The sequence below is a fragment of the Pseudopodoces humilis genome, chromosome 10 (assembly GCF_049639895.1).
Source record: "Pseudopodoces humilis isolate 2021_Gansu_Grassland_sample_001 chromosome 10, ASM4963989v1, whole genome shotgun sequence".
NCBI classification, from domain to species: domain Eukaryota; kingdom Metazoa; phylum Chordata; class Aves; order Passeriformes; family Paridae; genus Pseudopodoces; species Pseudopodoces humilis.
In genome coordinates, this window is record NC_142209.1 from 30,986,825 (window position 1) to 30,999,538 (window position 12,714).

General features: G+C 46.8%; 1 protein-coding gene across 7 annotated transcripts in view; it reads right to left on the reverse strand.

The window, feature by feature from the left end:
* LRRC7 (leucine rich repeat containing 7) overlaps positions 1–12,714 on the reverse strand; it is a 98,329-nt gene that overhangs the window by 17,313 nt on the left and 68,302 nt on the right. For all 7 annotated transcript variants that reach the window (XM_088060424.1, XM_088060422.1, XM_088060427.1 and 4 more), the window contains exons 12-16: positions 12,298–12,413; positions 6,971–7,040; positions 5,544–5,643; positions 4,722–4,846; positions 2,109–2,309 (exon numbers count right to left, since the gene is read on the reverse strand). In XM_088060424.1, coding sequence (XP_087916550.1) covers positions 2,109–2,309; positions 4,722–4,846; positions 5,544–5,643; positions 6,971–7,040; positions 12,298–12,413 — 612 coding nt within the window. The remainder of the gene's footprint in view (positions 1–2,108; positions 2,310–4,721; positions 4,847–5,543; positions 5,644–6,970; positions 7,041–12,297; positions 12,414–12,714) is intronic.

The following is a 12,714-nucleotide window of genomic DNA, read 5'->3' on the forward strand; positions in this document are numbered from 1 at the left end:
CTTCAGCCTTTAGCTACATCACAACACACCTGCAATTTCAAAGTGCACTTTAACTCGAGGCTTGAGTCTGTCTGCTAATTATCTGCAAAGCAAATGGAGTTTAATTATGTATGATTTAATGGGTTACAACTGAAATCAGGCCAATATTGTTCACAAAACCATTCACACTTTGCCTACACTTCCCGTGTGTTTTATCCTCGTGCAGGAAGCCAAGGAGAGGGAAATGTGTCTGCACCACCCTGATCAGAGCTAAAAACCCCTCCTGGTGTCTGGGAAGGACAAGAACATCCCTTTTCTTTTCTTCAGCTGCTGGAATAGTTGTGGTACCAGCCTTGACTCAGTCCCAGGGAAATGAAAATCTGAGAAGTTCCCCCATCTCCACCACTGTGACAGAGATGAAATCTCACCTTGGCTGGCACAGGGGGGAGCAGGGGGAGCTCCCAGCTCTGCTTTGGGAGAGAATGAGGGAGGAAACTGCAGTCTCTGGTTATTCAGTGGCACTGCAGGAGCCACCTTGGGGGTTTTGTGACATTCCCGTGTCTCCACACACACCCAGGGAACATTCCACACCCACTCTGGTCACGGTGTCCCTGCTATTCCCTCTGTTCCCTGGGCATGCATTTCCTGGCTCTGCCAGCTCCCAGGACCCTGCTGGGGCTCAGCTCGCTGGGATGTTCGTGTTTTCATTAAAAAATTCAACATTATTTTAACAAAAAGTAACAAACTGCTGATTTCTAGAGGCCACATCACTGGCCACAGCCACGAGAGCAAACACCTAAAACCTCTGCCAGGCCACATGGATCAAATTCCAGATGGAAACACGTGGGGATAATTAAAAAGCCACAGAAAGCTGTTGAGAATATTCAAGTTCAAACGATGGGTAATACAGAATAAATTCTATATATTCAGCAACAAGAGCAGAATGTCAAGACTCGTGGCCCAAGTCACCAGCTGGTTCAAGGACCAGATTTACACAGTGAGAATTTAATGAGTAAATGGGAAAAATGGTGGAATTGAAGATTTCAGATTTAGATGAAAACATGAGTGATTTAACACAACTATTCTACTTGAAATTAAATATTTAACTTCAATATTTTAGTCCTAATTGAAATCGTGCCTAGAGTTGAAGCTTTCTGAAGCCAACTTGAAGAGAAAACTTTGGGGGGTTGTTTTTTAAGGAATGAAAACGTTTAACTGCAAATAAAACACGGCAGTGAGGGAGCAGCCAGAGCTGAATGTGGAATATTTGTGCCAAAGACATGGAAAACTGAGGGAGAGCAATTCCTGCCCACAGAGGGGGCATTTCCAGGAGTTTATCACAATGTTCATATAGCAAAGGAGTGAAAAAGAAGGAAAATCTTTTTTTCCTCATTTATTTCTTTTCAGCATTAAAGCTTTGTAAAGATTTTCAGGAATTCTCCAATTCCCGCAGACCTCTCCAAGCTTTTAAACTCCCATGGGAAAGGATTTCCCTTGGTTCTGCATGGTGCCTGCACACAGGTTTGGTGGGGCAGGTGAGACCAAGCCCCAGCAGGACTGCAGGATTTAGGAATTTACCTTTTGGGGATTTATCCTGGGGTGGAGTTTGTCCCTGTGCTTGGAAAACACTCCAGGAAGAGCCGGATTCTGCAGCTCCGGGATGGAGCCACTATCCAGGGCTGCTCCCTGGTGTGGAAAGAGCTCTCCTGCTGCCTTCATTAACTCTGGGCAGGGTTAATTGGATTGCTGACAGCAATCCCAAGGGCAGAACCCAGTGGTCTTGGACAGATCCGATGGGATGGGATGGAAGTGGTGCCTGCGCCCTCCTCCTGCCAACCTCCCGTCACTGAAATGGAGCAGAGTGCTGCCATAAATCCACAGCTAAATTCACATCTAGGGAGATTTCAACCCAAAAATTCAGCAGCATTGGGAAAAACAGCAACTCAGTCTAAAACTGGACAAAACTCAGCAACTCAGTCCAAGCCCGACTGCAACCCAGCAGCTCAATACGGAACTTGAGGAACTCGTGGGCCTGAGGGGATCAAAACATCCTTTGGGGGGTTCAAAACCCTAAAAAAAACCCCAAAGAGTCTGGAATTGTGGAGAGGAGCAAGGGTCCTTTACAGTACCTCCACTGAGATCTCCTTGGGGGTCAGGGGCCACTTGTGCTCGTACTTGTCCTTCCCCGTGGGGTCACTGTTGGCAGCCGGGGCCGAGTTCTCGGGCCGCACTCCCAGGCTGGGTTTGCTCACCAGGTTTTGCACAGATTTCACCATGTTCTTTAAATCCTCGGGGTATGGAGTGGGGTAACGCTTGAGGTTTATCTCAACCTGAACAGTCACAGAAGGGTGAGTTAAAATTCGCAATGGAAGCAGAAATACAGAATGAAGGCAGGGCCTGGTTACGGTGCTGGGCCGAGGGCACTTCCCTCGTGGTTTGCTCGATCTGCCTGGGGAGTTTGAGGAGTTCAGGACTGAAATTTGCTCATTCCCTCTTTGCCAGCATCAAATGCAATCCCAGTGACATAAAATAAGGGGTGGGAATGGTTCCCTGCAAGGCCATCTCTCACCCTGGGAGGGTTTTGGTAACTCTGCCCTTTTGCTGACACATTCTGTCGCGCTTTCCCAAACAATCCCGCTGTAAACGCTGAATTAATTCAGCCGAGCTCCACGTTCTCAATTAATCTGAATTATGGATGGCAGCTGAGAGCAGGAGCTGATCCTCTGGGAGCCATTTGCTCCTGGAGATGGATCGTGTTCACACACAGCCGGGTGTCTGCGGCTCTTTTCTGGCACGGGAAAACACAGCCAGAGCTCTCCAGAGAGTCCCCAGGGCCTGGCTGAGCTTGGAGTGACTGACAGACCCCCAGAATTCCTGGAAAACCCCACATCTGAACTTCCCAGCGTTCCCAGAGCGTGTCAGCATGACGAGGCTGGGAAACTTCAAATTTCTCCTGGTGAGAGAGGATCTGGAATTTGCCGCACAGCAGCTTTTACCTCATGGTGCAGGTGAGCTGACAAAGGAGCTGATTTTAACAGCACCTGCCAGAGCTGCTGGATTTAAATTCCCAACGAGCAGGAAAAATGCAGTTTTGGATTCAGCTGAAAATGGTCTGTCCATAGGAATATTTCAGAGGCAAAAGCATGATTGATTTGGTAAATAAAACTGCATCAAGTGCTGGCATCCAGACCCGAGCCAGGAGAGAATAAACATCACGGAGCAGAACAGAAAATGTTAAAATCTATGAGTGGGATGTCACTTTTAATAAAGAATTCCAACAGAAAAAGATAAATCAAGTCTGGAAAGCAGCACTGAAGCTCTGCTTCAATTACAGTTGAATGAAATGGTTTTTAGGGGTGGCCTAATGAGGCCCTTGGTGTCTCCCAGAGCTCAGGCCTTGGTTTGAGGGCAAATCCTTGGGAACTCCAGGCAGGGAGAAGGATCTGGAGGCTGGGATGAGACAGACATTCCCAAACAGGGATTTCAGGAGGAGTTTCACCTCCCTGGGAGCATTAATATCAAACAGCCAAACTCCTGCAGCTCTGGTGGGGACAGCTCTGGGATGCAGACCTTTCCCTCAGTGATCCACACTTTCCATCCCAGAGGAAATCTGCATTCCTTGCCAGTCCCACTCCATCAAAAGCAGCCTGACCCCCAAAGAGAGAATTTTCAAAGGTCAAAATCCTTGATAGAAAAAAGCTGTCGAACAATCCCAATTATCAAATTTATTTTAGCATCTGTCTGTCTGAAAGTTCAGTGTGATGAGAGATAAAAAGTGAAATCTTCTTCTGCTGTTATAAAATGTTGCAGTGTTGGTGGTTACTGCTTGCTGGGAATTTAAATTTATTTAAATGTATCCCTTAAAGCTCTGGTGAAACTGCTAAAAATGTTCATGTTGAAACCTCCAGCCATGTCACCCCCAGGGAAAATTCTGATACAAGTTGTGGAACAACAGAAAACTTTCCCAGATGCTGTTTTCCATGCACGGCCCATTGAAACCTGCAATTCATCCAGGGTAAAATTCCACTTTAATCTATTTATTGTGAGCTGAAAGCTGCTTTTGGCTTCATTTTCTGTTTCACTAAAGCAGAAGAGTCCATTATCTCTGGGCACAGGAGCTGGAGAGAAATTCCCAACTGGGAAAAATATTGGAAAGAAAAATCAAGAATTTCCACCAAGTTTTCAATGGAATGTTAAATTGCTATTGACAAGAGAACTGTTAATTTTAGAAGTAAAATCTGATTTAAATCTCCCCAGATGATTTTTTCTCAGACCCCACATTTTACCTTGGGTGCTCTACCACAGTTAGAAATTGGCAGGGTTGAAGTGTGGGATAATTCCCTTATATTATTCAAGAAAGAGACATTTCCATGCCATGTAAAGGCTGACAGGTTTGAAAATATCCTCCTGACAATGCAGCTGATTGAGGCATCAATGGAGAACTCTGCAGTGGCATTAATTTCACTAAACTGGGGGAGGAAATTCTTGCTTTGAACTTCATTTTTTACAAGTGATGCCCTCTCCACTGCACATTCCACGAGGCTCGTTGTCTTCTGCTTTGAGAGGAATATGGGATCCCCTATGGGATTCAAATATTCCTAAAAAAGCAGTGGTGGGACAGTAATTCTGTCCCAATTCCCTTTGGCACAGAGCAGGAATCTGACATTAAAATACAAACCCAGCTCAGTTTGAGACCCCTGTCCATACTGAGTGAATCCCAGAATAAATCCAGCAGTACTTACCTTGACTTTCCCTGGATTTTCCTCCTCTTCCTTCTTGTCCTCGAATTCAAAGGCCACAGTCATTCTCTGCTGCCTCTGCTCCTCCCATAGAGTGGGGTTAAAGCTGTCGCTGTCTGACTGGAAATCTGCAGGGAATTGCAGAGGGAGATGGGAATGATCCAAACAGACTTTCCCTAATTGGTCGCTTGGGTGATTGCTGGAAAATGGGAGGGGGACAATGGGAACTGAGAAACCATCCCAGAGTTATAAAGAAAGCTGGGATGAGAGTGGTGGGAAGCACCACCAGGGTTTGGGGCAGAGGGGGAGTGTGAAAATTTGGATTTAATGGAGCTTTGTGGAGAGCAGAGCCTCAATCCAGCCAAGTTTGGGAGCCCTGAGCCCCCACCCCACGAGGCTGGACATTCCCAGCTCCTGTCTGGAGCCGACAATTCCTGGTGTGTGCACACCCAGAGCTGGGCTCTGACTGCCCCTGCAAATCCTCTCTGGAAATAAAAGGGGTCCAGAAAACGTCAGTGTGGAAGCGTAAACCAGCAAATGCCATCCCCAAAGTGTAAATAGGAAGTGTCAATCTGAAAATGTAAATCAGGGAATGTCAATCTGAAAATGTGAATCAGGAAGTGTCAATCTGAACGTTTCCATCAGAGGACGTCAATCTGAAAACGTCAATCGGGAAATGTCAGCCCGAGCACACCAGGATCCATCCGTGTGGGCCAAACCAGGGATGTCCCCGTGGCCTTGGAATGTCAGTGGAGCCACGGCTGGACCTTCCTCTCCCTCTGGAATTCCCTGCCCTCCCCAAAGAAGGAGCTGCCGGGGTTTTACCTTCGTCGCTGCGGGGCTGCTGGGGGAACATGTAGTTGGTGAGCACTCGCTGCTTGGTCTCGGGATGCGCCTCCGTCTGCAGCGGGATCAGAGCCTTGGACTGCAGGGAATGGGAACACATCCATTAATTCCTGGGAGCTGGATCTGCCTTCCCCTGCCCAGGAGCTCAAGGCTGGCTGCGGTTCTGGAGGAGAACAAATTCCGCCTGCACCGGGAGCAGCGCGGAGCCTCCTCTCCCTTTTCCCGCAATTCCCGGCAGAACGGAACACCGGGAATCCTGCCTGGGTGCTCCAAGGGAAAAGGATCAGGGAACAGACCTGGCACTGCACAGTTCAACACCCCTTGGGATGTATTTGGAGCCGGGCCTAACGAAGAGTTAATTAATGATGAGGAGTAAATTCCTGGGGGTTGTCAGTTCACCTGGCACAGCAGAACTCCCATGGAGCATTCCCGGAGAATTCCCCCAGTGTTTGACTTCAGCTGGGGATGTTTTATCATTGCTTTGCTCCACCCAAAGTCACTCTGATCCAGGAGTGACCGTCACAGCCCAGAGAATGGAAATCAATCCACGCTATGCCACAGGAAAGTCAAAATGCTGGGAAATGTTCTGTATTTAAAGGGCTGGGGGTGTTCTGTGCCTGGACTGCACAGCCAGGCAATGTTAACTTTTAAAATGGAAATCAGAGGGGGGAAAAAACCCCAAGAACCCTCATTTAACACATTAAATTTTAATCATAATTTTCTATTAACCCCCCCCCACTTTCATCTTTCACATTTTTGGCTTGGCTCTAAAACTAAATGTGCATTTCAGACTTATTTTAGGGCTCAGCTGCTGCTGGAACCGTTGCATTTCTCAGGGTTCCTGTTGCATAATTTGGTTTAAAATAGAATCCCAAAGAATATCTGCTGTAAACCAGAGTCCTGGAACAAAGAAAGGCCCCCTCAGGTTTCACAGGCACAGAAATGAGTTTTCTCCAAAGCAAGACCCAGAGTCCTCGTGCATCTTTGACTTGTCTGAATTCTCCCTGAGTGCAGGGGAGTTTAAAATATGCAGGGATGGGAGAAGGGGTGGGAAAAGGGAAGAGGAAGCCAAGGACAGAGGAGCAGATGGAGGAAAGGGTGGGAGCAAGATAATAACGAATTTGGGAAAGAACATCTTGAATTTCTACTTCAAAAATACTCCCGTGCTACTTTTGCCCTTTATTTACTACTTTGGTAAGGAGGCAGAAGCTGATCCTGGTGAAATAAATCCTGCAAAGGTGATTTTTCCATGGTGAAAAATGACACCCAGGATTTGTGGCTGGATATGGAAATCTACAGCTGGGCTGGGAGCAAAGCCTTCCAAAATTCTTCTAAATCTTGTCTTGAGTGACAGGGCTCTTGACAGCCCCTTTCCTAAGGAAAATGGGAATATTGAAAGGCATTACCTGGTTGTCAGAAAGCCACAGGGCTGCCAGCTCCTTGAGTTTGGTGAAAGTGAAGGGCAAATTCTTCAGCCTGTAAAGGAGAATTATTGGGACAAGGTGAATCCTTAATTTCCACAATAATTTATTTAAAGATTTGCATGCAGCAGGTTTATCGTACTGAAACAGCTAAAATTTCACTGCTTTTAAAAATCAAATTTAATAAAATGCAATATTTGGTCTATATTCCTATTATTATTATTGTTCCTATTATTATTCTTGTTGTAATTATTATTAGAATATCTGATTAATATTCCAATATCTGATTAATGTTTGGAAAGTAGAACTGCTGACATCCTTTGGTCCTGAGGAGAGGCTGATATTTCCTTTGGTTATAGTGTAATAAAATTACATGTATAAGACAGAATACAGAAAAAATCTTGGTCCCAGGGAGGTTCAGTGTCACTCACTGAGCTCCCTTTATTGGACACTGGAAGTTTGGAACAGAAATATTCCAAGATGATGGAAAATTCATTTTTGTCGGAATGTCAGACTGAAGATTAAAATGATATAAATATTCATAGTGAACCTAAATGGCAAAATTAAATGGAGCAGGGGAAAAAAAAATCAGCATTTTAATGAGACATTTAAACAGAATTTCCTAAAAGGGATCTGGGAGTGGGAATGGGAATGGATGGCAGGATATTTGTGGAATCTTCATTGATGTTTTTCCCATAACTCCTTCTGAACAGGGTGTTTTTATAGAATTATGGAATCCAGGATGCTTTGGGTTGGGAGAGACCTTAAATCCATCCCATCCCATCCCAGTGCTCCATGGACACCTTCCACCATCCCAGGCTGCTCCAGCCTGGCCTTGGGCACTTCCAGGGATCCAGGGCAGCAGCCACAGCAAATCTGGGAATTCCAGGGGCTCCCCACCCTCACATCCAAGAATTCCTTCCCCATATCCCACCTAACCCTGCCCTTTCCCAGCACATGGCCTGAGTCTCTCCCAGCTTTTGGGAGCTGAAGGAGCTGGGAAGAACAGGAGCAACCAAAGGAGCATCGGCAAACCCAAATCCTAAATGAGATTTGGGAAAAATCAGGAGGAAAAGCCCTTCAGTGCCAGACTCAGACCCTGCATCCCATGGAAGTGATTCCCACATTTCTGGGCACCTCAGGATGCAGCAGCTGGAATACAAAACCAGCACCAGACCCAAAGTTGTCTCTGGGGGCACTGGGATGCTCCAGGGAATATGGAGTTGGGAATCAAAAGGAGAAGCAGAACTGGCCACCAATTCCAATCCCTTGGAACTCGTGTGGGACAAGACCATTCCGTGCTGACTTTCCAGTTCCATACTCAACCAAAGCCCAGAACTCTGCATTTTTCATTTGCTCTGCCCAGACCCCTGGATACAACTTTTAAACATCAAACAAGGCCTGATTTGAAAGAGTCTTTGAAAGGAAAAACCTCAAATTTGAGCTCCAAGACAGGGAGCACCCAAAATCATTGCTGGGCTTGGAATATCTCCAGCCAAGCAAATTGTGCATTTTAAAGATTTTAAATAAAAAGCAGTTTAAATTGTGTAGTGCAGGAAAAAAATTCTTCAGCTGTAACAACAGCCGTGCAAACACCCTGAGTAAATCCCAATTCCTGACTGGGAGGAGGAAAGGACACAGGGAACAGAATTTGTTCTGGTCAGAATTTGTTTGTGGTGAGGTCTGAGGAGCTTTTCTGGCTTCTGTGGGAGTGACAAGTTGGGACCCCAGAAGCACAGACAGAAAGGGGGGATTCTCTCAATTCTTTTAGGACAGAAAAGGAGGTTTCTCTTGGTTCTTTAAGGAACAGGAAGAGGGGTTCTCTCAGTTCTTTTTGGGACAGAAAGGGGGGATTCTCTCAGCCCTTTTAGGAACAGAAAGAGGGGATTCTCTCAGCCTTTTTTGGGACAGAAAGAGGGGATTCTCTCAGCCCTTTTTGGGACAGAAAGGGGATTCTCTCAGCCCTTTCAGGAACAAGAAGGGAGGCTCTCTCAGCTCTTTAAGAACAATCTGGAACTAAAAGAAAGGTCACTTACCAGTAACCGAGGCTCTGTGGGAAGTGTAGCCCAAATGGACTTTTCTAACAATTCTACCTCTCAATCACAGGGCTCAGACCTGGAAGGACTCTGAGGAGAGAGGAGAAGCAGATGGGAGACAAGGTGTTTGTGGCTACCCATGGGCAGGGACACCGGTTACTGGTAAGGAATTTGGGATTTGGGATTTCTGGACTCCCACGGGCGCCTGAGGCCGAGCAGACACCCCTGGGAGAAATTCAGGATGAGCTGGAGCTCCCAGAGCTTCCACAGAGCTGCACAAAAACCTCACCACGGGCACCTTCTGGATCCAGGTCCAATCCCTGCTGGCTCTGCTGGGCAGAGCCAAGAGAATCCCACATTCCCTGTGGAAAGGTTTGGAGATGGGAAGATAAAGTAGGAGAGAGGAGTCCCAGGTGTGGAGATGAGAAGCTTGGATATGGTTTAGAGGGCGTGGCACGGGGAAGGAAAGCTGGAGGTGTTGCCTTGGGTGAAGTGGAATTCCAACATGGAAGTTTGAATGAAATCCTGAAATTCAAAGGGCTTCTGGCCAGGTAAGATCAGCAAGTCCCAGGATGAGGAGAAGACATGGAACAGAGTGAAGGTTTGTAGTGGCAAAGATCAGAGATCCAAAATGCTTCAGAGAAGGACTCAAACAGTGATCCCCCTGAGCAGAATGGGATCTGGGATCCAAAATGCACCAGAGAGGGACTCAAACACTGATCCCCCTGAGCAGAATGGGATCTGGGATTCCACCCAGCCCCAGATCCAAAATGCTCCAGAGAGGGATTCAAGCACTGATCCCCCTGAGCAAATCGTGTCCCTTCTTCCAAGGCTTGGAGGGGCCTTGGAAGGGAAAGAGATCCTGGGATCTCCCTCCTCTGCCAGATCCAGGGAAGAGCAGAGGGCCAAAACTGCTGTGGAAAAGTGGGAATGTTCCCACAGGAAGAGGAGCCCCAGCTCTCTTTAGTGTGAAAGTGTGGGCTCATCCAAAGGAACAACAGGGATTGATGGAATGGTGATGAAAGTGAAGCTGGGACCACAGGAAGTCAAAAAATCACACAAAATCCAACATTAGGAAGGTGTCTGAACTTCATCCAAACTCTTTGGTGCAGAATGTTGGAACTTTTTAGTTTTCATTAAGGTGAGAAAAGAATTATCCCAACATCTCCGCAGGGCAGCGCTCAAACTCAGCCGGAGCTGGGAGCAACAGAGGAGGAAAGGTTTGGAAAGATTCACTTCCCAAAGCACTGCAGAAAAGAAGAGGAGATGATTCCACCAGGTTTAAAGACAATCCAGCCTGGAGGGTTGAAGGTCTGGGATCTGGGTCACCAAACACCACTGAGGGGGAGTGGGAAGGGCACAGCTGCCACGTTCCACCCCATGGGACAAACACCACATTCCACCCTATGGAACACCCCATGGAACATCACATCTCATCCCATGGAACACCCCATGGAACACCTCATGGAACACCCCATGGAACACCCCATTCCATCCCATGGAACACCCCATGGAACAAACACCACATCTCATCCCATGGAACACCCCATGGAACACCGCATGGAACACCACATCCCACCCTATGGAACATCCCATGGAACACCCCATGGAACACCTCATTCCATCCCATGGAACACCTCATGGAACACCCCATGGAACACCACATCCCACCCCATGGAACACCCCATGGAACACCACATTCCATCCCATGGAACATCACATCTCATCCCATGGAACACCCCATGGAACACCCCATCTCATCCCATGGAACACCCCGTGGAACACCCCATGGAACACCCCATCTCATCCCATGGAACACCCCATCGAACACCTCATTCCATCCCATGGAACACCCCATCCCACCCCAAGGAGCAGCACATCCCACCCCACATCACCGGGATGCTGCTTCCATAATCCGCTTCCTCCCCAGTGGAAATCCCAATCCTGTCCCAGCTGGGGCAGGGAGCTGGAATTTTGCTGGAATCCAGGAAGGTGGGAAGCCCTGCCTGCCCCGTCCCACCCCTGCATCTGAGTCAGTCCCTACACACCAGTGGTGGCCCTGGAATCAGCAGGAAAATCACCGGGGGAAAAAAATGGGAAAAATCCCAAATACCTCCCAACAGTTTCCTGCTTCCCCAGCTCAAACTCCCGGCACAATTCCAGGTTGGAAAAAGGGGCAGTGACCCCGCTCAGGGTGGTTTAACGTGCCAGGGAAGACTCCCTGCATTCCTAAATCCCAGGAAATCCTGGATCAGCACTGTCCTCTGCCCCCTCTCCTGTGCCCTCCGTGGGCAGAGAAGGGACCAGCCTTGGGAACATCCACCCGGAAATCCACTAGATTTGGGACAGGCCCAGCCAGGATGGAATTTGTACCATGGAATTGCAATGCAGGACAGAATGGAACTGAATTAAGGAATTCTAAACAATATTCCAGGGAGGTTCTCTGTGGCTTTATAGGATTTATATTTTATGTTCAACCTGAATCTCAGCAATGAAACTGGGCTGGAAAATCCAAAATGCAGGAAAATTTTTGCTGAGTGTGGATGGCAATTCCCGGAGAGGAAATGGAATTCAACCCCCACATCTTGCACTGCCCAGCAAACCTGTGGTATCCCACAAATCACCACATTCCTGGCACATCCACACCGATAAATCCCAAGGGAATTCAGATTTTCCCTGTGGCAGAACAGGACAGGGATCGAGAACAGCTCATTTTAAATATTTTGTTTCACATCTGAGCACAGTCCCATGCCTAAGGACAACAAATCTGGGCTTTGACAAAAAAAACAACTCTGCTGAAGGAAGTGAAAAATGTTCCTTGGATTTCAGTGGATCCAGGAAAACAAATTCCTGGTTCCCTGGGTATCAGCTTTTTAATCATTAATTAGTACAAACCTATAGAAAATATCTCATTTTTTTTTTGCATGGAAACAGCAGGAGATAAAAGAAGGAAATGGATTTGAAGCTATTAAAACACACCAAGATCCAGATTTTAATCTTATTCAGTTTTCTTGACGTTTTCCTTTGGATGTCCAAGGAACTGAGACTGAACCATAAGGGCTAAGAAAAAACAGCCAAGATTCTTTCCTTACAGTTACAATAAATGAAATTATAATGATACTATTTCAAAACTAGAGTTCTAAAGATAATTTTTTATTTAAAAATATATTTTAGAGAAACGTATCTTTTACAAAGACCTGAGAGGAAAAGTTTAAATAAAAATAAAAAATAGAATTCTTAAATTGGCTAAAAAGAAAAAAATACTGTCAACTGTACCTGTTATCACTCAGATTTAACACCCTCAGCTTCTGCATCTGGCCAATCTCATCAGGAAGAAATTCCAGTTTGTTGGAGCGCAGGGACATCACAGTCACGTTCTTACAGCTCCCAATCTGCGGGAATGGAAAAGCCAAAATGATGGAATCCCAACTTTGGGAATGTTTATTATCACTTCTCATGTCAGGAGGTGGCTAAATTGGGTTTTATTGAGAGGCACAAAAGGCAGAAAAATCCAGAATTCAACCAGAAAGCGACATTTTCCTGTTGGCAGGAACCTCAGGGAATGCCTGGGGTTCCTCACACTGCTCCTCTCAGGGATATTCCCAAATTTCCATGGATTTACTGCTCAGCTTTCCCACCGAGCGCCTCGGGAACATTGGCGTTGGACAACGCAATTCCACGGGCAGCTGTAAT